This window comes from Macaca fascicularis, chromosome 3 (assembly GCF_037993035.2).
Source record: "Macaca fascicularis isolate 582-1 chromosome 3, T2T-MFA8v1.1".
In the NCBI taxonomy this organism is placed as follows: Eukaryota; Metazoa; Chordata; class Mammalia; order Primates; family Cercopithecidae; genus Macaca; species Macaca fascicularis.
This window is the reverse complement of record NC_088377.1, coordinates 164,288,421-164,315,569: the sequence shown is the minus strand read 5'-3', so window position 1 is coordinate 164,315,569 and position 27,149 is coordinate 164,288,421. Positions and strand designations below refer to the sequence as shown.

Genomic DNA, 27,149 nt, shown 5'->3' with positions numbered 1-27,149 from the left:
TCCAACACTCACCATGGCCGACTTTACTTTTCCAGACTACAGATGAGAAAGCTGAGGCTCAATGTGTCTCAGCTTAAATGGCTAGCATGTAGCTGAAACTGGATTTCAGATACATCTGTCACATGGCCTGGTGCTTTAATACACTGTTCACTGTTTCTGCTAGTGTGATGACTCTATACTCATCTTGTCGTCGTCGTTTTTCTCTGCTCCTTCACAGGAGGGATTAAATTATATAAGAAATAAGAAAGGGTTTTGTGATCTGTGAATTGGAAAAACATAAGGGGAAAATCTCCTTAATCACCTCTGCCCTGTTATTTCTGACTGCTGGGAACTCACTCAGAGTTAACCATCATAGGACTTGTATTAGGAAGGCAAAGCATATGCAAACCTTCAATGACTGTGGCTTAGGAAGATTTAGAGTCTGTTTTAAGCTTTAGGACAATCTTGAAATGATGGAGTCCCAGAAGTAGCCTCCAAACCATTTTGGTCCTCATCGTTGGACCTTAATAATGAGAGGGGCAGAGTAGCCTGTTAAGAGAACAGGACGATTGCTGGTGGTGCTGTCAAGGAATCTGCTTGGGTTTATTTTTCCTCTTTTGAGTATATTGCCTATTCACCACTGCCTCAAACAAAAATATGGTCTAAATCGTTAATATGAAGATATATTTTGTTCCAAGCTCAAAGATAATAATTACACTACTGCCAAATATTGTCTTAATCTTGTGTTTACTTAAGACTATTTATCTCCTCCTTCTCCCTCCTAGTGCAGAGACTACAATGTGAATTTTTCCCCCAGTACTTCCCAGAGTAGTAATACTGAGTTCCTACTCTGTTGATTACCATTCTGTCTTCTAAATTGGTAGACTGAATGGGGAAAAAATTGTTTTCAGTTTATTGTTAAAGTTATGTAGACCATGACTTGAATTCTGAATGAAAAAGAGAGTTTAATTTATGTTTATTTATGCCCACTACAGTTTAAATGGATTTGATCATATTCCAAATGCTCATTTGTCTTTGTATTAAGGTATGGCTAAGGAATCAAGTTTTATGATTGCTAAGAGCAAGGAAGATATATATATATACACACACCCAATACAATATGTGTGGAAATATATACACACACACACATATATATATACACACACATATTCTGTTTGTACATATATAGAATAATTACAAGTTGAATTCATTATGCATATTCTAACTATTCTGTACTGTTACTGAAATGATCACCCTTCTGAAGATAAAACTTGGTAGATACAATTTTGCATAAGGAGTATTACCAGATAGAATACAGAGGATAATGACACTATCAATTTAATTCAACTTTTATTGAGAACCTATGATGTGGTAAATACTGTCCTAGAAGCTGGGTATTAAAAAGATGAGAATAAGATTTAATCTTGTCCTTCAAGGAGATTAATAGAATAGTTAATTTTGTAGAGGGAATTACATCAGGATTTTTTCTAAATGGGTAGATTATAGCAGCACTTGCAACAGGAAGACAAATAGATAACTATATGAGATGAGATGACAGATATGTTCATTTGTTCCATTATAGCAACCATTTTACTATATATGTGTATCTTATAGTGTCATGTTGTATACATTAAATATACACAACAAAATTTACTTTAAAAGTATAGAAATTAGAATTATAGTTGCTACAGTCCAGAAATGCCTTTATATAAACTAGTTTTGTTACATGAAACTATGAATTTTTTTCTTAACCACTGATATATTAGCTGTAATTAGAGGGGATGCTTGAGGAAATTTTATATACATATATATTAGAAAACATTAAAAATTGTAAAAGTAAAGATTCCGCTTTCAGAAAAATATTATCATTAGCACTCTTTGCTTTTGTGCTGCTCTCAGTGAAGTACTTTAGAGTCAGTATTCTGTCTTCCTCAGATCTCATTATGATTCATTTAATTTCTTGCAAAAAAACATACATAGTTGTAATGTTTGAGCCTAAATGCAAAATAAATATTTGTTTTGTGAATTCCTAGAGATCTTTCATGATATCATAGCCCTGGGTACTGACACTTATGAGGTAGTTTATTGGTTTTCATTTAATCTTAAAGATGCTATCTGAGCAGTGCAATGTGATTGTATTTATCTGTTTTGCTTTATTGGAGTAGAGATTTCTGGAAGTGTGAGCACTGTTACCCATAGAGATCAAAGAATAGCAGAGGGGTAGAGGTCAGTTAGTTGATTTTTTTCTCTCAATAATAGTTATAACCTTCTCAAAAATTTAATTGGAGCCTGGTAGTTATAGGATACACACATATATACATCCAACTTGCATATTACTCTTTTCTTCTGCCTAGATGATGCCCTCCTTAAGGTCAGAGCCATGTTGTGTCCCCATTAACATAGACTCTGGCTCATGTCAGTGCCTTGTGTACAGTGCATATTACATATTTGTTGTGGTTAATGGTTAAGTATTATTCCTTTGGGGGTACTTCAGGAATTTAGAGCCTGTAACTGCCATTGTGCCTGCCTGCTTACCTTCTGGTTCATGTCTTTCCCCTTGGTAACACAGCATTCAAATCTTCACCCTTCTTCTGGCCATGTACTCACCCAGGGAATGAGCTCTCTACAACATGATAAATAGTGATTAACCTAAGATAATCATGATGATTCCACTCCAGTTTCCAAGGATTTCATTAAGCATGGGTTTTTGAAGCAATTCTAGCCAAAGGGGCATTGAGGGAAGTCTGGTAAGTTTCTGGGGAAAAAAAATGTGTGTGTGTGTGTGTGTACATATATACATGTAAAAGGAATGTAAACATTCCTGCATGTAAAAGGAATATATAAACATATATATATTCCTTGAATATATATATCCTTGAATATATATAATATATAAATTATAATTACAATATATAATATATAAATAATATATATAAATTATATATTATATAATACATTACATATATTATAATAATATATATTACATATATTATATGTAATATATAAATTATTATATATAATATATATTATCCCTAGTATTATATTTCAGTTCTCTTTAACCTAACTGCAAAATTCAACAGAATGAAAAACTCTTCAATATTTGGTTGTTATAAAGAATGTCCGTGTATTGAATAAATGATCTAAAAGGAACAGATTACAGTTGCCTCAATCATCTCTCTCTCTCTCTCTCTCTCTCTCTCTCTCTCTCTCTCTGTCTGTCTCTTTGTGTCTCTCTCCCCCCGCCCCTCCATTCACATGCTGCTCCAGGAAGACTCTTAGAGCTCATTCTGATAAAATATATGCAATTTGTCATGATACTTAATGGACTAATAGGTAACTTGTACAGATCTCTGCTGTTTCTATTCCAGGGAAAACTGGAGAAATTAAGTTGCATTGAGGGCATTATCCTTGATGGAGGCATTGTCAATTATAAAAGCTTATTCTGTGTCGAGAATTTATATCTGACCACCCATCAGGGATGGGAGAGTTTTGGGATGCTTCTCCCTTCAGGCTGTTTCATTAGATCAGGGTTTCTTAACCTTACTATTGACATTTTGGACCACATAATTTCTTATTGTGTGGAGCTACTGTGTGCATTTTCAGATGTTTTAGCGGCAACGCTGGTGTATACTCACTAGATGCTAGTAACACTCTCTAATTGTCACAATCAAAAAATGTCTCCAGAAACAGCCAGATGTCCCCTGGGAGGCAAAATTGCCCCCAACTTGAAAACCACTTTTTAAGAGATAGATGATTGTTTCTTATAGGTCTATTTTGTTCTAAGACGAGGGCAGAAGAGAGGGCAGTTCTATCATTGCCTTAAGCATTTTATATTATAATGAGAAAAATAGAATGAATTAGCTAAGTTCCTCAAATTGGTCCTTTCAACCATACAGAGAACCTTTTGATGTGAGATATGTTTTGAAGCAAAATATGGTTACAGGTTAAACTCTTCACCCACAAAAAATCTGCAAAATAAAAAGTCAGAATTACATTATTTTGTAATCCTACTTCCAAAGGTTAAATAATCACAGATTTAACAAATTACCTATAATATGATGATGTTAAACTGTCGTCTTAATGAGGCTTCAATTTGTCACTGTTAATAGAATCAGCCAGGAATTTACTCCATTTGAACATGAAAAAAAGTCTGCCTACAAGGACTCTTCAGATGTGAATTGAATCATGCTTTAATAGAATTGTATGAATGGGACAAGTAGACTGTTTCCTAATTTTTTATTTTTTTAAAGCTAATATTAAATACAATAGGCCAGGGAATACAATAAATGCTTTTGTCCAAATGAGAAAACTATCATGTCTATGATTAAATGCACACTAGGAAATAGGGTCTTTTCTTTTTCTTTTTCTATCCCTAGGACTTTGTGGCATGCTGAGCACATAGAAGATATCCTATACATGGTATAAAATAAATATTTGAGTGGGTGTTGCCAATTTATTGGCTCCTTGAAACAGACTTTGAATAAAGATTTAAGGTAAAAGTAAACAATAATGCGTCTTTAAAGCAGTAAAGACTCTGTAGTTTGCAAAATAATGTAGTGATTTGTTATCATTGTGGCCATCCTTTCCTCTTCCCACTACTGTCCTTCCAGTTACTAAATCTGTTATTCAGCCTTTGTCTATGTCTCTACATCTATGCTGCTACTTCGAGCCCAAGCCACTGTCTTCTTTTGCCTAAGCTCATTCTCATGTTATTCTCCCTCTCCAATACATTTTCCCAATAAAGCAACCAAAGTGAACATTCTGAAACACATTTATCACCTCCCTGGCTTAGAACCCTACAGTGTGTTTCTCTTGTCCTTGGGACATCATCCAAAATCCTTAGTCTCTACAAGAGTAGGGCTATTTCTATTTTCTTCTCCAATGTATGTCCACTCTCAGTATTTGCCTAGCACATAGTAGGTTCTTACCAGAAGATGGGACTGTATTAGGCTAACAATATGAGTTTACACTGTTTTCTTTGTGTTGGATCTTTAAGTGTGGGATAGGCATTTAATGTGGGAAGTTGGTGGGAATGGTTTGCTCCTACTTCCCACAGAATGCCATATTGGGTAGTGTTGAACCATCCCACATAATGCCATATTGGGTAGTGTTGAACCATGCATGAAAACTGGCAACTGGCCCGGGTACATGCACTAATACATGAATTATTTTTATCTTTGCCATTGCCTTACATCTAGAAAAAAAATCTTACATGGCTGGGTAGATTTTCATTCTATCCAGAACTAAGAAGGAAACCCAAGGCTTTAAAAAATTATTACCAATTTATTTATTGCTTTACAGCTTGTTCAAATTGTTACATATCTTGACTCATTGCTTAGCTTTTTGGCCAATAGGATTTCAGGATGCAATGCACTAATATAAACTCTTGGATTGGTTTAACTACCTCTGATGTCACAATTTCCCCATTAGAATGTCATAATTTTCTTGAAATCACATGATACCAATCACAACTCTTGTTATTTTGTTTCATTATGAGAAAGATAATCTACCAAATATAAAAATGCTGGAAGGAGCAAGATATCTTTGATCCAGGGAGACCTTTTCCATTTATGTGCTTTAGTAATCTACTGCCAACAAGCTATCTTCTTTATGTCCTTTTACGACTGATGTTGTTTTGTTTTCTCAAGTTTGCCTCTTAAATAGACAAATGGAGGCATGAGCTTCCTTAGAATTACTCCTTCGACTCATAGTTCTCTTTCATCTGGACTTTTGAGGCTTAGTATCTTTCTACTACTTAGCCTTCCTGACTCAAATGGAAAAGCCATTTGGACAGCTCACCTGAATATAACATTTCAGGTTGGAAATAAGATCATATCAGAGTTAGGAGAGAGTGGAGTGTTCGGGAATCATTCTCCTCTGGAAAGGGTGTCTGGTGTGGTAGCACTTCCTGAAGGATGGAATCAGAATGCTTGTAATCCTTTGACCAATTTCAGCAGGCCTGAACAGGCAGACTCTTGGCTGGCCCTCATCGAACGTGGAGGCTGTACTTTTACACATAAAATCAACGTGGCAGCAGAGAAGGGAGCAAATGGGGTGATCATCTACAACTATCAAGGTACGGGCAATAAAGTATTTCCCATGTCTCACCAGGGGACGGAAAATATAGTTGCGGTGATGATAGGCAACCTGAAAGGCATGGAACTTTTGCACTTGATTCAGAAAGGAGTCTATGTGACAGTCATCATTGAAGTGGGGAGAATGCACATGCCATGGGTGAGCCATTACATCATGTCTCTATTTACCTTCCTGGCTGCCACAATTGCCTACCTTTACTTATATTGTGTCTGGAGACCTAGAGTGCCCAATTCTTCCACCAGGAGGCGAAGTCATATAAAGGCAGATGTGAAGAAAGCTATTGACCAGCTTCAACTGCGAGTTCTCAAAGAAGGGGATGAGGAATTAGACCCAAATGAAGACAACTGTGTTGTTTGCTTTGACACATACAAACCCAAAGATGTAGTACGCATTTTAACTTGCAAACATTTTTTCCATAAGGCATGCATTGACCCCTGGCTTTTAGCCCATAGGACATGTCCCATGTGCAAGTGTGACATTCTGAAAACTTAAGAAATCTGGAGAATTTTCTGAAGATGTAACCAGATCTTTCCAAATACAAAGATTAGATAAATTCTCTTATCGTACTTTATGTAGAGAGAAAATTTCAGCTTCTCTATCCAGGTACAAACAAGGGTGAAATTTGTGTTTTAAAAATAAAACTCCATATCATGCCCAGATATTTGAACTTCTTGTCTTTCTAATCAGCTTTAATTCTTATACCTTTTTGCCCTTATCCAAATAAGAACGTTAGTATATGTTAAAAACAATTTTTTTCTTCAAGTTGCTAGGATTGTGACATTGCCATAGAGAATTATTCATGCTATTTTAAAGTTTCCTTTTTTAATACTAATTCTTGTACTTTGTTTCCGCATTTTGACTAATTTTGGTATCTAATAATTTATATCTCTGATTCTGCATGGTTAATTAATTTTATTAATGCCCAGGAAATCTAGTTTCCAAAGCTACTCACTGGATTGGTAATGCGTTCTAAATAATTATTTTAGATGATAGCACTTTAGTTATGAAAGGAGAAGTGTTCTAAAGTATTATAGGCCTCATTTAGGATAACATTGCAAACATTCACCTTTGTTTGCCAGAGCTCTTTAAATCCTAGCATAATGACTCAGCTATGGTAGCAGATTTCTTTTCTAGAAGTGTCCTTAGTAAATGCTTCTCTTTTCCTCTCCAAATGGTAATGAATGTTTCTCTGGGGCATTTTGATAACATAGAGCAAAGCTAAAATTTTGTTCAATTGCCTTTCCATGTTATATTCTTTGTCTTATTTTGCATCTTCCTTTTTTTCTAGTAGATGAATAAACACCTATACAACAATGAGAGACAGAAAGATTTAGGTATTGTCGTATTGATGAAAATTTCTGTTTCTGGATGATATGCTAAACCTTTGATGCATAACTCAATGTCACTTTGTGAATATACACACCATGTAATACCTTTTAAAAAGTGCAGGGACATATGGAAATAAAATCGGATTAATGGCCTTTGGGAGAGAAAATCAACCTTTATGGGTATGTTTTATATCATCAGTATTCTTTTTATACTAGTTTTTGTTGTTCCTTCCTCTTCCTTGTCTCAAACTACCACGTTGTAGATTCACATTTCATAAGAAGTAACAGCTCCTTTGGTCCTGGTGAGATCCAACCAAAAGTGACTTCTAGCACTCTACACATGTAGACCAGAGACATTTATGTTCAAGGTCAGAATCTTTAGCCTCGGTTTCCTAGCTGGTGGGAAAAAAACCCACTGAGATTCACCCCCAATAACGTGTACCAGTAGCAGCGTGGCTGCTTGTGAACTCACTATGCTTGTGAGTCCACATGACATCCTTTAGCTTTGAGGTCATATTGTGCTACTGACATGATTGTGGCCAAAACATAGGTAGAGTGGACAGAGCCTGTGGAATCTTCTAGTAGGGATATTTGTTGAGTTCTGCAAAAATGTTTGATAAAAGCATCTACTTATTGCTGCTAATGGTTAACTTTAAATATGCACCTTTGAAGTTTTTCTTAATAGCTGTTTTTTAAAAAATGAATTGTGCCAAACCAATATGACTTTATTTAATCTTTTCCTTGACACCCTTTCTCCTCCTCTTTCAAAATATTATTTGATTAATAACAGATGTCAAGGCCTGCAGAGAAATTAGCTTCCCTAGATGTCAGGCCTTTCTTTACTCCTGTCAGACTTACTACATTTGTACAGTCAATGTAAGACAGAGAAAGTGAGGCAGGAGTAAACTGAGCAGGATCTCTTACTCTAAAACAGCAAAACCATAAAACAAAAGCCACAAACATCTCAGAAAGCTTAAATAAATGCAATATAAGGGTTTATGTGATGAGTCAAAAATTAGCAGTGTGACTTTTACTTTTTGATGTAAAAATAATGTCACTGATATCACCACTTTTGCCTCACATCTGGTCACAGAACTAATTTTCAATTATCCTTTTTTTTTTTTTTTTAGCTTGCCATTTTGTTGGAAATATCTCCTTCCTTTGCTGGGAAAAAAATTATATAGCATTCTTACATGTGCTTTCAGGCTTTAAAGAGCACACATTGTATGAATTTTAGACTTAATTTTTAGTTTAACGTGCTACCTACTATGATTATATGTAGCTCAGTGATTATATCTAATAACAACATAGAAATCACCCATAACAGCATTTAAGCCAATAAATTCACAGTATGCTCTAAACTCTTATCTAATTGGCTGCTGGATCTTGCATGTCATAATCACATCAAACAACAGTAAGCAGTATCTAGAGTTAACAGGAGGGGATTTATTTTTCAATCTAAAGTTTTTCTCCTCTCTAATAAGACCTCTGAAACTCATAAGCCATCTTTAAGAATTTCTTACAAAAACATGCTGGAAGACAGTGGATCTTGTTTGTATCCTGAAGATTTTTTTCTCTTTGTTGTTTTAAATTAATTGTCAACAGATGTGGAACTGTTGGGTTGGTTCTTAAGTCACTTGGAGAAGGGAAAGATGCATCTACTCAAGGTTGGTACTTGGAGAAACAACACTGCCTTTTCCTGGCTTATCATGTTTGGTGTTCTTTGGCTTGTTAGTCAGAACTGTTGCAGAGCAAGTGTTGTTTGGACGGCTTATATGAACATATCATTTCATGTTGGGAATCATGTGTTGTCAGAGTTGGGAGAGACTGGAGTCTTTGGAAGAAGCTCCACTTTGAAGAGAGTGGCAGGAGTTATAGTGCCACCGGAGGGAAAAATCCAAAATGCATGTAATCCCAATACCATTTTCAGCCGATCAAAGTACTCAGAGACCTGGCTTGCACTTATTGAACGGGGAGGTTGTACCTTCACACAGAAAATTAAAGTGGCAGCTGAGAAGGGAGCCAGTGGAGTGATCATCTATAACTTTCCAGGAACTGGCAACCAGGTGTTCCCCATGTTTCATCAGGCATTTGAAGATGTCGTTGTGGTTATGATTGGTAACTTAAAAGGCACGGAAATTTTCCATTTAATTAAGAAAGGAGTTCTCATTACAGCCATGGTTGAGGTGGGGAGAAAGCACATCATCTGGATGAATCACTATTTGGTCTCTTTTGTGATTGTCACAACTGCTACCTTAGCATATTTCATCTTTTATCACATTCATAGACTTTGTTTAGCGAGGATTCAGAACCGGAGATGGCAGCGATTAACAACAGATCTTCAGAATGCATTTGGACAACTCCAACTTCGAGTGGTAAAAGAGGGGGATGAGGAAATAAATCCAAATGGAGATAGCTGCGTAATTTGCTTTGAACACTATAAGCCTAATGACATAGTTCGTATTCTGACTTGTAAACATTTTTTCCACAAGAATTGCATTGACCCCTGGATTTTATCCCATGGGACATGCCCCATTTGCAAATGTGATATTCTAAAAGTTTTGGGGATTCAAGTGGATGTTGAAAATGGAACAGAACCTTTGCAAGTTCTAATGTCAAGTGAACTGTGTGAAACCTTATCACCTAGTGAAGAGGAGACAAATAACGAAGTTTCTCCTGCAGGAACCTCAGATAAAGTAATCCATGTGGAGGAGAACCCTACTTCTCAGAATAATGACAGCCAGCCTCATTCAGTAGTGGAAGATGTTCATCCTTCACCTTGATGGCCTGACTTTTGAGGAAGTGTATTAAACCTGTATGTGAAATCAGATCCTGATACTGACAAGCAGTTTGTCTGTTTGAAGTGTGGTTTTTGTGTCATTTTTTGTTACTTCAGTAATTTTCTACATTCTTTGTTAAACCTCAAAGACAGAAAAAAAGTCCTAGCAGGATTTGTTTGTTTAATTTTGGACCTTTGCTAAGTGTAATTTTTTGTCAGTGTATGTTACTCCTGTGAGTGTGCATATGTATATTTGTATGTACACATCCATGTTAAAGCTAAGGACAAACTTGTTTTCTTAAATATTTTCTGTACATATATTGGGCTCTATTTTGGTAAAAATATTATTGATATATTTGTATGTTTGTTCTAATACAGAAACTATCAATTAAGTTTGAAAACAAATTATCTTTTATGTGCTAGGAAGAGTAAAAATTATCTTTTGATAACATATTTATAGTATGTCTTAGTTGTGAGGTCACTGTGCTTTTTTTTTTTTTTTGCATTCTTGGCATGAACATTTTACAAAATTTTATTACTCTTATTCTTGATAAATAGTTCTGTTCAAGCAATTAGTACTTTTTTGTGATATACATCTGTGTAGTGAAATTTTAAAATACTAGCACTCTTTAAGTGAACAGCAAATATTTTAGTGTCCAGTGTTACTTATAATAATCGTTACATGGTCATAAAACATAGAACAACTTTGATACTTAGTCATGGCATATTTACTTCCCATGTGTTTCTCCCCACTCCCCAGTTTGGTTTCTTAAATAAAATGTTTAACCTATGCCAGACTATTCTTGAGAGAAGTGATACAGTATAGGAATTGTTATTATGATGTGATCATGTTTCTTTTGTTCACTATATTCTCAGGGTCCAGCAGAGTGCCTGGCACTCAAGTATTTTTGAAGGAATGAGTGAATGTGAATAAATAATGATAAATATCTTTTCTGTAATGCAACTATTATGTGTTAATTTGAAAAACTTAACTGTTTTTCTCAATTATACAAAATAACAGAAAATTCTGAAATTTTTCACTCTAAATTACTTTGAAAAAATATTAAATTATAATTTTAGTCCAGAATTCATGATTATAGTTCAGCACGCATAATTTTAATGAGCAGCTTTGAACTCTGTAAGGCTAACACTGGGATTTGAATTATTGGGCAACCTTGGAGGGTGACCTAGTGAAGAGGAATGTTAGGAGTTGCTCAGTGTTAACAATACTGGAATTTAGACACAGGTAGAAGGGTAGTAGTTGGCTATAACTGCCACCCCGTGGAAGACTAAAGGAGGAGAGGCACTAATCTAAGACCAGGAAGAATCGGAGCAAAAACTGGGCAAATGACCAGTTGTGAGCCATGCCTTGCTTGGTACACAAAGGCTTTTTTACATGCAACTTTAGAGACTTTTGTGTTAATCACAAGAGCTGTTCTTTGAAAGAACTGCATAGCACCAGGGCTACTGGAGGATTTAGCAGGAACACTAAGTGTTATTTCAAGCTTACCCTGGAAGAGTAAAGTCATTTCCTGAGGGATGAGGGACCACACAGAAGAGAGAGGACACTGAGGACCCCATGACAGCTGCCCCTAAAAGGATCAGCTCCTAATCAGGATAAATTGTCATTCTTTAGCCACTGTTAGTGTTTCTGCCACTACAGGATAGCAGCGGATGGGGGTGGAGTGGCTAAAGTGATTTATACCATTTGTCCAAGAAAATCACTAGAGCTACAACAGCTAATGCATCTGTAGTGTTGGCAGTCCCTGAACCTAGACTTGCCGGGTCACTGCAGCTCTGTGTACTCTTTTGTGGGGTACTTGTTCCATGACATCTGGCAGTTCAAGAATTTGTTTGCTATTCACACTGACAGTGCCATTGTGTTCTTCATTCTCCCTCCACATCGTTGTTGGTTTTTCCTTTTCTTTTTTCTCCTCCTTTTCCTTTGTTCATCATTGTCAATCTAAGACCTGAGTTACTCCCATGTATAAGAAATTGGCCTGTGCATACTTCTATAATATAACCTTTGTTAATGTGGACATTTAACATTTAACACAGTGTGCTTGTTTGAGAATTTTCTATGGATGTTCTTTAAAGGGTGGTTGGAATCTATATTTGGAGTGGGAGGGAAAGGGTCAAGTCAGTGAAAATGGAAACTGTCTGCTGAGTGGCTACCATGTGCCAGGTAGAGGACTAAGTGCTTTACATAGCTGTTTCTTTTATGTCAGAACAAAACAGTTTTAATCTTAGTGTTTAGAATGTTGTAAACAGATCAATAAACCACTTTCACTCTGGGTTTACTAAATAGAACTTGGAAATAGCACTGCTATATCAAATGTTATTCATTATAATAGATTTTCACTTATTCTGTGGGCTTTATACCATTTTCTCTCGTACCTAGTGATGCAAACTCTCTTGTCATAATGACATGGGATTAATAATATGAACTCCAGAAGGGAGTTTATGTTCCTTGTAAGAATCAAGCTTGCTTTTTTATTCACTCCTTAGATAAATTACGTTTAATATTCTACTACAGTGAAAAATATCCACTTCAACTCTTATCAGATGGTGCTATAGGTGAAATGACTTACTCCATCTATACAGTATCTCTTGTTATAGGACACACTACACTGATAATATCCCTATCTCTTGCTATAGAATTATAATAATGCAATTGTCCTGCAGAGAATGTTAGTCAGCTATTTATTTGCACTAGCGTGAGCCTTTCAAAGGATTTAGTGAGCCAGGGATCTGGCTTTTCTGATGGGATTTACACTCCTTTACCACATTTAATGGGTTTTGAAGCAGCACACAGGTATCAACTGGGGGAAAGATCAGCATTTGGGAAGGTAGTGAAGCAAGCAGAGAAATCTTCACATGCTGGTACTGTGAAGGAGTCCTTCTCATGCCAGTTCTGTCCTCCCACTCCATCATTTACTATAAGCACCTATTTTTGTATTTTAAAAACACATTTGATTTTTTGGCTTTGTACTTAACTGTATTTTTAAATATTTAGTTCTTAATGCTGAAAAATAAAGATTATAAATTAATATATTTATCAGCACAGAAATATCTTTAAATACATACTTCGTTTTATAAGTGGGGGGAAGAGAGTGTACTTTAGAAAAAGCGATGATCTCTTTCCTACCAGTAAGTGTTATTCTATCACAATTTGTTACCTCCCCTTTTCATAGCCACATCATAGCTTCTAACCCCTCTCTTCACAATTATGGCAGCATCTTTATCAGATCTCCAAGTTACTGTGTCCTTTGATGATTTTTAGATGCTGCCATGCATACTTTTCATCACTGTTGATGAACAGAGTGACTCTGATTTCAAAAATCCTCTACACATGTCCAGTTTAGCAACACACTGTTGTTGCCACACATCATGTTCTCTCATCTTTGAAAACTTAACAACTTACAGCATCTTTTTCAGAATTCCCTCTGCATTTGCTTGACTGCTCATCTCCGCTACTTCTTCAGACTTGTTCTTGGTTCCCATTCCAAGCAGTTTCCCTTAACTGTTGTCCCTCTCTTCCCAGTCCATCTCTTCCAACTTCAACCTAGAACCAATTGTAAGTCATTTTAGTTTTACCAAGTGCCACCAAATTCCTTGCCTCCTACACTTTCCTACAATATCATTTGCCTTCCCTGAATCATTCCTACATCTGCTTTTAATACTTCTAAACAGCCAACTGTTACTCGAGTTGTAATATTTATTATTATCTGATGTCAACCAGATCTTTGCTTCTGTTTAAAAATCCTTTAGTAATCTCTTACCTCTTTTATTTTTTTGAGACAGTACTCTTGCTCTGTCACCCAGGCTGGAGTGCAGTGGCACGATCTTGGCTCACTGCAAACTCAGCCTCTTAAGTTTAAGTAATCTTCTCCTTCCTCAGCCTCCTAAGTACTGATTACAGGTGCACACCACCACTCGCAGCTAATTTTTTTTTTTTTTTTGTATTTTTAGTAGAGTTGGGGTTTTGCTGTTTTTGCCCAGGCTTGTCTTGAACTCCTGAGCTCAGGCAGTCTGCCCACCTCAGCCTCCCAAAGTGCTAGGAGTACAGGCATGAGCCACTGCGCCCAGCCTCTTACTCCCTTTTATAGTCTCCATAGAGTAGTACTTCAAAGCCTTGGCTACACATCAGAATCACCTGGAGAGCTTTTCAAAGTCTCAATGTTCAGGATGCATTCATGACATCTGGGCTGGGACCCAGGCATTGGTAGTTTTTGAAGTTGCCCAGGAGATTCCAACGTGCACACAAGACTGAGAACCACTGCCAGAGGACTGTTCCAAAGAGCCTTTAATCAGGTCCCAAATTTTACCCTCTGTTAAGTTTGACTTTTTTTCACTTTACTGAAAGTGTCTTGGTAGAAATCAAAATATCAAGGTAGAAAGTGTTAAATGTCTATTCCTCATGGAGAGGAATTGATAAAGGCCTGTGGCGATATGAAGGGAAGAATTTCAACTGGAATAATAATTAGGGAACACTTAAAGAAGGAAATGATATTTAAAATGGAAATCTACTTGGTGGAAAGAAGGACATTCTAGTGGAGAGAACGATGTTAACAGTTTTTTATAAAGGAGCTTTGAGTGTCACTTGGAATTTTGGTTAAGAAACTTGAAGACACAGTGTAAGGAACATGGCTGTGCTTTGGTCAAGGATAGGCTGAGGTAAACATCCAGAGTGACTCAGCAAGTTTAGAGTGCAGGCGTTTAACTCCACCTGTTATCACAGCCATGTGGCCATAACATGGGAAGGTTTATCATTTGGCTCTAAGCCACTGTTGTCTGTAAAAGGTATAATTGCCCTGATGACACTGTATAGGCACACTTCTGCCCAGAGAGAGAAAGAGTTAAGCTGCTGACCCTGAAGGCAGTGGAGAGCTGGCCATGCAGCTGTGCATGGGAGCAGCCAGCACAAGCAGCTGAGACAGAGACAACAGTGAGAGCTGTTGATAGGAAAGCTGCTGAATAAAACTATATTTCACCTGCTTACGGCCCCGAGTGTTCTTTCAGCTATATTCCAATCCACCCACTTCCCTCGGACCTCCGCAGGGGCTGGACCCTGGGCATGACATTTGGTGTACTCATGAACCTGACAAGTGGCATAGTTGGCTGGATGAGGTGAGTGGATCTTCAGTTCGGAGGGTTCTCGGGTCGGCTATGTGGCTGCATCATGGGCTGTGGTACCCAGTGGCGGTGGTGCTGCCTGAATGGGCCCCAGTGGAAACATGGGAGGCTGTAGACGGGTCTCCCACGAGTGTGGAGAAGGTACTGAAGCACCTGGAAGTGCACAACACTGAGGAAAAGCATTCCTTTGCTGACAGTCACATGGGCATTTGTAACTGTGCTGTAGGAATTGCATTCCCAGTCCCTGTGGGATGCAGCATAGGGAGAAAGAACCTCTGTTGGAGGTTCGCCCAGTGATCCACCAGAAAATATAGCATGAGCAGCTGTTGGGCCCCAAGGGTGAACCTAGGGACCCTCCCCCCACCACCATGGTGGAACACATTTCATATGGTGCCTGCAACCCCACTATGTTGCAGGAGTCAAGCAAGTAATGTCGGCAGTCATGTACAGACTTAGTGCAAGTTATTCAGGAGAAGGAGGTTACTATGCAGCCTGGTCCTGCCCGAGTGTTCCAGTTCACAGATTGCCTGCTGCAGTCAGGTGGAAGTGCTGAGCCTTTTCTGTTTGATAAGAGACTGGCCGAGATGCCTGGCTTGGGTGGCACCATACAACCAGCCATATGCAGACTTGGCAATCCACTAGTCCCTGAACCCGGATAAGTTTCCGGCAGAGCTGCATTTATCAATGGTTACAAAGACCAGTCAGTGAAAGTGGAACTTGTGTCTGCACCTTGGCATTGGCCACTTGACTCTCTGCTTATGCACTGTGTACATCTCTCCTATGCCTGGGGACATTCTGGGGGTGGATGTTTTGCACGGCTTGGCAGCTGTGCCATCTGTCACAGACTTGCTGGACTGCTTGACAATAGAATTGGGATGGTGCCACTGTGTGGTGGACCTGACCAATGCATTCCTCTTAATCAGCATTGCTCCAGAGAGCCAGGAATAGTCTGCCGTCATGGGAGGGTGACAGTGGACTTTCACAGTGTCGCTGCAGGACTATATGCATAGCCCCATCATATGTCATGATCTTGTTGTCGATGTTACCCGAACCTCTGATTCTCTTGCAGACTTAGAAGTGGCAACGCCCACCTTGCCTGGGGCTGAATGGTAAGGCTTACACAGTCAAGCAGGCTCTTCAGTAGGCACAAGCCTTATGGGTAGTTGTCTAGGGGTGCCCATTTAAACTGAATGTGCATGTGACCACAAATATTGTTGGTTAGGGCCTATAGCAGTGCCTGGAGACCTTGGAAGTGCCAACAGGCTTTTAGTCCTAGCTGTGGAAAGGAGCTAAGCTCCAGTGTTCATTCATACAGAAGCAATTAGTAATAGCGGATGGGTACGTTCATGGGTAATGATCCCCTGGACTGGGAAATCAGTCAGTAACTACATGTGCTGCCCCTTAGGCTCATAAGAGTGTGGCAGAACGGGTTACAGTCATCATGCGGACGACTTACATGATAGTGGGATGGATGCATTCATGGGTAATGACTCCTCAGAGAGGGATGGTGCAGACATCCACTTTAGTGAAGTGAAGCTCCTGCTTAGAGCAGCGGAGTATGCTAAGTACAAGTCCCTTAGCAGCAGAGTTACAAGAAGTCTTGGGACCTGTAGTCCTAATGCAAGATAAGGCCATGGGGCCTGAGGCACACCTAGACTCTGAACCTTTACTGTAAGGAAGGGTATCCCCCCATTCCTAATGGGGCATGGTACACAAATAGGTCTAGTTGAGGTGCTACTGCTGCCTGGACTGTTGTCACAGTCCAGCCATTCTACTGACACTATATGGTTTGATACCAAGTGTGGGCAAAGTAGCTAATGAGCTAAACTCAGAGCAATGTGGATGGTGATCACCAAGAAGGTGACACCTACAGTAATCAGCTGTAGCTGGGTGGTTTATCCAGGCTTAACCTTTTGGTTAATTATGTGAAAGTTACAGAATTAGCTAGTCACCAACCCGTGTAAGACCAGGCCACGTGGCTGGATCTATGAGAGGAAGGATGACCTTCTCCAATCAGTTACGGGGATGAAAGGTAATCTGTTATTACCTGCCTCAATACCCCCAAAAGTAGGGAGACAAAACCTGGTGTCAGCCATGGACCTTTCAAGCCCGCCGTTGCAGATGGTTGGTGATTGTGGCCCCTTATGGGGAAGGGTCTGCAGTATAACTTACATGTTACTCCTTGGGTATTTAATGTGTGACCTCCACAATTAGCCATTTGTAGTGGAGGGAAACGGCCAGGGAGGGAACTCTCCAGGGAACATATGTACTGTCTGTGTGGCCTATCATAAACTTCCCTGTAACTTTGGCATGGGTTCAGGACCCAAGGGAACCATAGAAAGCTGATGAGGTGTAACATCATCACCCAGGGCAGAAGCCCTTGGCAGCTGCATTGTTATCCAGAGATGAAAAGTTGACTTGTATTTTGCCTGAGGGATGTGATTTACCCTGGTTAGTATCCGTGCTTGCTTTGTCGTTTCAGCTGTAAGTTGGCATGCTCCAAAAGCATTGTGGACTGGGCCCACACCTTACTTAGATGACCAATGTCTCCAACTGTTGGATCTGCACTGCCCTTCCAGCAGCAGCTGCGGATGGCTTGCCCTGGCACGTGCATGCAGCTACTGTGCAGAACTGCACATGGCTAGAAACTCGGGGCCTCATGGACAGTGGGTGGGACGCAACACATCAAGCTTTGAATAAGAGGCGTCGCAAAACCCATGGCAAGCCTGCCCCCTGGCTGACTCTAGCATCTATGATGGATGGAGCTGGCTAATGGGAGAACACGTGGTGTCCGCACTGCGGATACCACGATGTATAGAGCAGCACTCGGGTAAAGTCACCGTGGGATGGTTGCCTGCTGAGGTTTGTGCAAACATAACACGGTCACTACACCAAGGGTTTGGTGGAATAAGCGGCCTTACCAAGGCTGGGCCCCCATGGACTTTGTGTCCCCTGTGAGTTAATGGATCTGTGAGGGCACAGGATGGCCATATCTGCCAGCCAATTGGACTGTACCTGAGGGTGGCCCTATGTGCCTGCCACTGTGCTTCCCACATTGCCTGGTCACCTACATGACTAGAGGGCGCTGCGTTTCCAGTTTTTGTGAGTGCAGTGGGCCCCCTGGTGGTTCTATCCCTCAGCAATAACTATTCCTGGAGCAGGTGTCATTACTGTAGAAATGCAAGTTACAGCCCTTGCAGAGCACACAGCTCGGGCCCTGAATTACATCTGAGTTGCCCTCCTTTTGTTAACTGATAAGGTTAATCAGATCAGGAAGATGGTGCTACAAAACCAGATGGCCTTAGACATAGCTACAGCTGCTCAAGGTGGCACTTGTGCCCTTGTAGGGACACAATGTTGAAAATTCGTCCCTGACAACCACCAGAACATAGTGACAGCTTTATAAGGGGTGTCCCAGGAGGTTGAGGTGATTGAGCCCCTTGCTGATGACCCCTGGCAGAGATGGTGGGCATCTCTGGGCTCTGGCCTACATTGGGCTCTAATAATCCTGGGTAGCGTAGCAGGAATATTAGTAGTAAGTTGTTGCTGCTTATATTGTTGCTGTGGCTTCTGGGTCCAAGGTGCAGCCCTGTGTGCACCGGTCCTCACCAAACGGACTCCCTCAGCCTAGGGGGTGGAATGTAAGCCTTAGTGTGCCAAGCTGCCAAGCCTGCATATCAAACCTGTGTACCCAAAACTTATGTATAAACCCTCTGTGTATATATCAAGCCTAGGTACCAAAGCTTATGTGTATAACCTGTGTATCCAAGGCCTATGTCTCCCTCGGCCTAGGGGGTGGAGTGTAAGGAACATGACTGTGCTTTTGTCAAGGATAGGCTGAGTGACTCAGCGAGTTTAGAGCACAGGTGTATAATTCCACCTGTTATCACAACCATGTAGCCATAAAATGGGAAGGCTCATCATTTGGCTCTAAACCACTATTGTTTATAAAAGGTATCATCGCCCTGCCGACACTATATTGGCAGTCTCGTGCCCAGAGAGAGAAAGTTAAGCTGCTGACCCTGAAGGCAAGGGAGAACCAGCAGCATAGCTGTGTGTGGGAGCTGCCAGCTCAAACAGCTGAGACAGAGCGGACACTCTAAGAGAGCTGCTGCTGAGGGAGCTTCTGAATAAAGCCATATTTCACCTACCTATGTCTCCCTGAGTTTGCTTCCAGCTATTTGCCACTCATCCACCCACTCCCTCCAGACCTCGGCATGGGTTAGAACCTGACCTTGAACCTAACATATGGAACTTAGAAGGCTGTTGCAATGATCCAGGAGTGATAAGGTGAAAATATGAATGAAGGCAGTGGCAAGTGAATTGGGTGGGTCGCCTATAAGATAATATGTTCTTTGATTTCACTTGCTGGTGTGAATTTTCTACTTCATTTTTCCATGACCAGGGTAACACTGATTTTAAAACCTCTCTGCATCCATAACCTTTATCTTCAGTTCATCTCCAATTTACCAACACACCACAGATACAGAAGAGGTGGGTATGGGTTGGGGGAGTAGAGGAAGAGTGAAGAGTTAAGGATGACTCCCTGCTTTCTGGCTTGGACCACTATGTTATAATAATGCCATTCAGTGAGATGGAAAATAACAATGAGGTGAAGCAAGTTTGGAGTAGAAGAGTACAGATTTCGAATATGTCATAGAATTTCTGGGTGATGTTCATGGCATAGCTGGAAATATAGGTCTATACTTAGACTAATTAAATGAGATAAATGTAAAAACTTAACAAAAGGCTTGATACATGTAAGTACTAACTTGTGATTTATTAGCAAACTAATTTAACCACCAATGACATTTATATTAGTGGTGATTTTACTATTATGTAAATTTCAGTGTTACTATTTTGGGCCCCCTGAATTTGTAGTATCCCTATGTACTATAAGACACTTTTGTCTCCCAAGAATGCTTAGCAGGCTGAGTAAAGCTGGCAAGTGTGATAGGAATCGAGGGAGGGATGGTAATAATCACAGCTATAATACACAGGTGTTGCTACATTCCCTTAAAGGGTAGAATCTCATTTAATCCTTAACAGTAATGCAATGAGATAGGCATTATTGGTATCCTCACTCTTGAGATAAAGAAATGGAGACCCAGAGAGGCTAAGTAACTTGCCCAAAGTTAAATAGCTGGTATGTGACACAGAATCTGTGTTTGAACTTGTTCTGGTTCCACAGCTCATGGTCTTAACCACTACCCTGCAGTTAGCCTGAAACACTAATTTTTAAGTAAAGGACAAAGCATTAGGTTGAGTCCAGCTTTAAGGGCTTAGAGAAATGAACAGTGGAAGAAAAAACCCAGCTAAAGGCATTGAGAGTGCTAACTGGAGGGTGGTTGAATGATACCTTATGTGATCTCAACATAATTAGGAAAGAAAAAGGAGTTATGTGAGGGTGAAGGTGTGGCCAGGGTATATCTGACTTGAGTAAAAAGAACTATTGAGCTATAGGAATGGATCCTTCCATTTAGGAAGTATTGATACTGGAGCTGGTAGCTCTCTTGTGTAAAAAGTATTTATTTTGAAGGGTTTTGATGTAGGCTGCCTTTCTGATGAAGTTCAAAAGGGGTAAAAAGATTGTGTAATTATCCTAATAATTGATATCAATCCTTTTTAAAAGTTTAAGCTTAAAAAGCATAGTTAGGCCAGGTGTGGTGGCTCACCCCTGTAATCCCAGCACTTTGGGAAGCTGAGGCGGGCAGATGACCCGAGGCCAGGAGTTTGAGATCAGCCTGGCCAACATGGTAAAACCCCATCCCTACTAAAAATACAAAAGTTAGCTGGGTGTGGTGACACATTCCTGTAATCCCAGGTACTCGGGAAGCTGAGGCATGAGAATTGCTTGAACCTGGGAGCCAGAGGTTGCCGTGAGCCGAGATTGTGCCACTGCACTCCAGCCTGGCAGAACGAGACTCTGTCAGGGTGGGGAGCAGCGCAGAGCACAGTTATTTTTCACAAAGAACATGTGCCTTTTACATCAGACCACCTGCATTCATTTTCTGTCCCCAGGGAAAAGCATCTTAGAGCAGCATCAGCATCACCTGGGAACTTGTTAGAAATGCAAATTCTTAGGCTGACTGCAGAGTTTACAGAGTCAGAAACTTGAGGAGGGGGCAGCAATCTGGTTCACCAAGTCCTCCAGCTGATTCTAATGTATACTCAAGTTTAAGAACCTCATTTAGATCAGATAGTTCATTTTCAGCAATGATGCATCACACTTGTAATAAAAATAGTATAATTAAAAGTCTCAGTAGTTGCTATTACTACATTAATACAAGATACATTTAGGCATATTTCACAGGTACAATAGGCTTCTGACTTCTGCATGACTGTGCATAGAAATCCTTTCCTCTCCCACTACTGGTTTCTCTATGCACTAACACTATCACAACTGTCAAGGGAGTTGTGAGAAAACTAATAGATTTTAGATAATTTGCAATTTATAAATGGATAGAAAAAACTGAAAAGTATGAACAATGTTGGACAGTCCACACTGGAAGAGAATAGTTAATTCTATTATATTCACTAAAGGTCTGATATCAATATACTAAAAAAGTGGACCACAGGTGAAATTCAGAAGGGAGTCATGTAAATTTCTAGGTTCGGGTCCATAAAACCAGCTTCACAAATACTGGTGGGAACTTAGCTTCCATAATAATGTAGATGAAAATAAGTTCAATGTAAGGCGTTAGGAGTGTATGTAGGCCCTCCAAAGGTTTGTGGCATCTTCTTCTGCTTTAATAGCATGCTTCTCTAACTACAATTAATTACTGTCTTCCTCCTGGATTGTGAGCTCTCACCCATATGGCAGGTTTGTTGATTCATTCAACAAATATTGATTGCCCTGGAGATACAGTGGTGAACCATATAAAATGCCTGCCATCATGGAGCTTACTTGTTAGTGGGAAGAAAATACAATAAATGTCATGTGCCTACATAGTTATAAGTGCTGTGGAGAAAAATAGAAAACAGAATAGGGGGCTACAAAAGGCAGAGATGCAGCTTTAAGTAGAAACGTCACCAAGAAGATAAAGAGCTGAACAAAGACCTGAAAATAATGAATGAAGGCCTTAATCTATAACCTGTGCAGAAAAAGTGAAACTAGTGTTCAGGAGGGCCAGTAGGATAGTAAGTGGGTCTTGTCATCTGAGAAATGTCAGGAACGTTTAACCTGCAAGACAGAAGACAGTGTTAGCTGCCATCAAACACTTGAAGAATGGGCTTGCAAAGAATTTAGATTTTCTTTGTTTTTGCAGGGATTAGCATGCAATAAGAGAAATGACAGCTACAGGGAGACCATTGCCACCTGGAAACAACTTTCCAGATGGTGGTCCTGCCTATAGACAGGTTATTGCCTTCAGAGAGCCTAGTTTCTCTTCCTTAAAGGAGTTTGATATTGTTTGGATGTCATTTTAGTGGTGGTAATGGTGAGGGAATTCAAGCTTTAGAAGAGTGATCGGATTTATACCTTTGGGTCACTCACAATCCCAAGAATCAGATTCTGGGATTAAAAAGCAATAACATTGCTATTCCACATGTAGTTGCCATCTGTTAAAAAATAAACAACTACAAAGTATAAACGATAAAATCCATTCAACAAATATTTATTGAGAGCCACTGTATGCCAGGGAAATTTAGTTAACAAGTTTTGAGTTCATTTTGCTTTAACTTAATAGAATGTTTGCTTTTAAAATTGATTTACTTTCTAGACATCTTTTTTTTTTTTTCATTTTTACTTTGGAACTTCATTTCTCTGCAGCAGGCCCTTGGATTATCAAGAGTAAATAACTTGCTATCCTTAAGATTTATGTTTTATAAACCTAGAGTTTGAGAGGGTAGCAACTCATTCTCTGGTGTCTTGGTAGTATTGTGGAACATGTAATGGTTTGGCTTTTAGAAATCTCTTTCCTCCCAACTTCCCTGTTAACATTCGCATATCACCCATCTTCTCAAAGAAAAGTTTTGTTGAGATATTTTATCAGCAGCAAAGGACTGGTATTTATTGATTTCTCATCAATTATGGAATATTTTATAAAATATGAAATCGTGTTTGACTTATTCTAAAATGCATAACAAAATAATTTGAATTGATGAAGGATTGGGTCGATATGTGACAGAACGAATGGAATAAAATGTTAACTGTAGAATCTAGGTAGTAGGTGTGTATATATATATGCTTCAAACTTTTTTCAACTTTTCTATATGTTTAAACATTTTTATAATAAAATATTGGGGGAAAATCGTGCTTTTGGATGCTATGGCAATGTCATATCAATTCAGAAGTTTGTAAAAAACTATGCTCCCTGTACAGTAAGTTCTCACAGTCCTCACTTAACATAGTTGATAGATTCTCAGAAACTGTGATTTTTAAGTGAAATGACTTGTAATGAAATTGATTTAACCATAGGCTGATTGATATAAATAAGAGTCAAGTTCCTACAGCCTATTTCTAGTCACAAAAATGTCACCAAACTTCTAAACAAAAACCAAAACACTTCTAATAATAAGCATGGAAATAAATGTGAGCCATATACACATTTAATAAAGATAAATAAAAACAAGGCAATTATTTATCCACTTATTTTAGTTCAGGGTCACAGGTGGTCAGAACCCAGCAACTCAGAGTACAAGGCAAGCACCAACCTGGACAGGATGCCTTCCCATCGCAAGGCACACTCACACACACCCCCACACTAACTCACACCGGGACAATGTAGACACAGTGAACCTCACATACATGTCTTTGGGATGTGGGAGGAAACTGAAGTACCTGGAGGAAACTCATGCATACTTGGGGAGAACATGCCAACTCCACACAGACCGTAGCCCCAACTAGGAATCTGTTTTTATTCTTCATTAACATTATATCAAAGCAACCTTATTAGAGGACTGCCGTCTGTACTTGCTGAGGGACAGGTAACAGTCTGGGTACTGTCATTGGTCCACGGATAACATTTCAACTAACAGTGATTTTAAAATTTATTTCACTATATTATCTCAGGTAGTACTAAAAAAATGTGTTGTATCATTCCACATTGTAAGCACATATCAAAACATCACGTTGTGCCCCATAATATATAAAATTGTTACTAAATAAAAAGTCTTTTCAAAAGTGATATTAATACAGAACCACTGGGCTGCCAGCTAAACCTCCATCCTTAAGCCTGAATGGTGGCTGTAAGAGAAAACAACTGACCCCATTTTTCTTGGTTTTCCCACCCAAATGTTGCCATTTTGGCCTGCCACACCTCTATCCTGTGCCCTTAAAAAGACTTCAACTGGCAGAGCAACACACAAGCTACTGAGCATCAAGGATACAAGTGGCTGAGCAGTAAGCTGAGAAGCAGCAACTGAGCATCAGAGACTACAGATGGATGTGGCTAACTGCAGACGGCGTGGCTTCAGGGAAAGATCACCTTCTTCCTATACTATCCCCTTTCCAACTCTCATCCTGCCAAGAGCCACTTCCATCACCAAATAAAATCATCCACATACACTACCCTTCAGTCTGTTCATGTGACCTGATTCTTCCTGGACGCCAGACAAGAACCAAGAGGGCAGGAGCTGGGAGATGCTCCAGAGCCCACACAGAGCCCGCTCCCTCAAGAGAGGAGTGACTGGCCGTTCCAGCGATCGTTTGTTCCAGTCCCTACACTTGGTTGCTTGCATGTTCTGTCTCGTGAGGAGTGGCCAGTAACAGACTGAGTGAAAAAGGCCACTGAGTTCCCACCCAAGAAGGGGATCAAGGTCAAGGGAATTATCCCATCTCAAGATTACCTGTATTCCACTGCTGAGGAAACTGACCCAAAATGGTTCAGAGTCTCTTAGCTTGTGTCACACCTTGAACTCTCAGGTCTCCTGATGCCCTCTCAGGTTTGTTACATTATTTCCCAACTGATGAGTGGAGAGTAGCACAGAAGTAAGGATGAGGTGAATTGAATTCTATAATTGAAGTTGGAATACTGTAAAGCTATAAAACAGCAGGGGAACACATTTTTTCTTTCCAGATAGTAAACATACATTAAGGATTTATTCAACATTAGATATATTATGAGGCTTCAAAAGCAATACACTAAATTTTTAAGATTTATTTTCTGTATTATTACAGTGAGGGCAAAATAAGAAAAGCATTTCCTTTGTAGAATAGATGTAAGAAGATAGCCCAACCTAGTAACATTCAGACTTTTCTATCACACCATGAAACATACTGAATGAAGGCAAAAGAGATGGCTTAGGCTGAAGATATGGCATGGAAAGCTGGTATCTTCTTTGAGTTTGTGGCTACGTATAGAAGCTTTTCTCTAGAAATTCATATTTGCCATTCCATTGCTCCCTTTTCCATGATGAATAACATGATTTTTCTTCCGCCTTAGGGTCTCAGTCTTTGTTGCACAGTGTCAGACAGATTGGAAGCCCAGGTAGGGTGCAGTGATCCCTGTGTTTGCACAAGTGGCTTGGTAAATCTTCACTTTCAGTCTCATAAGTACAAGGTTAAGGAGTATTTGCTATAGGCTTAGGGAAATTTAAACTAAGCATTTAGAAGAAAGACTCAAAGATCTGCTATTAGCTGATATTAGAAGAAAAAAGCTTTAGAACAACTTTGTAATATTGATAAGATCATGGTAATATCATGTGTATATATTTTTTTCCGATAAAAGCTTTATACTTTTCAAATCCCATTTGTGTTCATTTGGGTATAGACTCATCTCAGTTCTTAACAACAGGATGTAAGAAGGCATGGACAGTTCAGGGCTTTATATTTGGTCTAAGGGCTTTATTTTTATTTTTATTTTTTAGATGTATTTATTTATTTATTTTGAGACAGAGTCTTACTCTGTTGCCCAGGCTGGAGCACAGTGGCACGATCTCAGCTCACTGCAAACTCTGCCTCCCGAGTTCACCCCATTCTCCTGCCTCAGCCTCCCAAGTAGCTGGGACTACAGGCGCCCGCCACCACGCCCAGATAATTTTTTGTATTTTTAGTAGAGACGGGGTTTCACCGTGGTCTTGATCTCCTGACCTCGTGATCTGCTCCCCCCAGCCCGGCGCCGGCCTCCCAAAGTGCTGGGATTACAAGCGCGAGCCACTGCGCCCGGCCTTTTCTTTCTCTTTTTCTTTTTGAAACAGTTTCACTCTGTCGCCCAGGCTGGAGTGCAGTGGCATGATCCCAGCCCACTGTAACCTCCACCTCTCGGGTTCAAGTGATTCTCATTCTGAGCTTCCTGAGTAGCTGGGATTACAGGCGTGCACCACCACACCTGGCTAATTTTTGTATTTCTAATAGAGACAGGCTTTTGCCATGTTGTCCAGGCTGGTCTCGAACTCCTGACCTCAGGTGATCCACCCACCTTGGCCTCCCAAAGTGCTGGGATTACAGTAATGAGCCACCATGCCTGGCCTGGTCTAAGGGCTTTAGATTTGATATTAGGGCTTTAGATTAGTTATAAGGGATTTAGAATAGTTGGAAGTATCTTTTGAAAGCAACTGTCTCCTAGTTTATAGATAAGGGTCTAGAGGTACTTCTTACCAAAATTAATTTTTTTAGATAAAATAGATTATTTGCTATCAGTTTTAAGTTGTGATTCTTGACATTTGATAGGTAAAGGAATGGGATTGGTTAAACCAGTGTTTTTCAAATCTTTGGAATTCATGGATCAGTAAATAAAAATAGAGGTCAGATATTGCACTTTTTTTGTGTGCCAAGAAAGGTAATTAACCATTAAAACAACAATGAAACTGCCTTTGCAAAGGTTATGACAGAGAAATCTAGCATAGCTGATTCCATCTTGCTTCTAGCCTCATAGGCTGGCTGGCTTTGT

General features: G+C 39.6%; 3 protein-coding genes across 11 annotated transcripts in view; all 3 read left to right on the top strand.

Annotated features, from left to right (window-relative positions):
- Window positions 1-27,149, top strand: part of CADPS2 (calcium dependent secretion activator 2) — a 573,333-nt gene that overhangs the window by 180,776 nt on the left and 365,408 nt on the right. The window lies entirely within an intron of this gene.
- On the top strand, window positions 4,019-6,732 carry RNF148 (ring finger protein 148). Its single transcript, XM_074035887.1, has one exon. The coding sequence runs from the start codon at window positions 5,656-5,658 to the stop codon at window positions 6,565-6,567; it is 912 nt and encodes a 303-aa protein (XP_073891988.1). The 5' UTR covers window positions 4,019-5,655; the 3' UTR covers window positions 6,568-6,732.
- On the top strand, window positions 8,873-12,230 carry RNF133 (ring finger protein 133). Its single transcript, XM_065542516.2, has one exon. It carries the CDS (start codon window positions 9,056-9,058, stop codon window positions 10,184-10,186), a length of 1,131 nt encoding a protein of 376 aa, XP_065398588.1. The 5' UTR covers window positions 8,873-9,055; the 3' UTR covers window positions 10,187-12,230.

What these genes read in the sequence shown, in the direction of transcription:
- RNF148 (XM_074035887.1), top strand. Translation starts at nt 5,656, where the DNA reads ATGAGCTTCCTTAGAATTACTCCTTCGACTCATAGTTCTCTTTCATCT.
- RNF133 (XM_065542516.2), top strand. Translation starts at nt 9,056, where the DNA reads ATGCATCTACTCAAGGTTGGTACTTGGAGAAACAACACTGCCTTTTCC.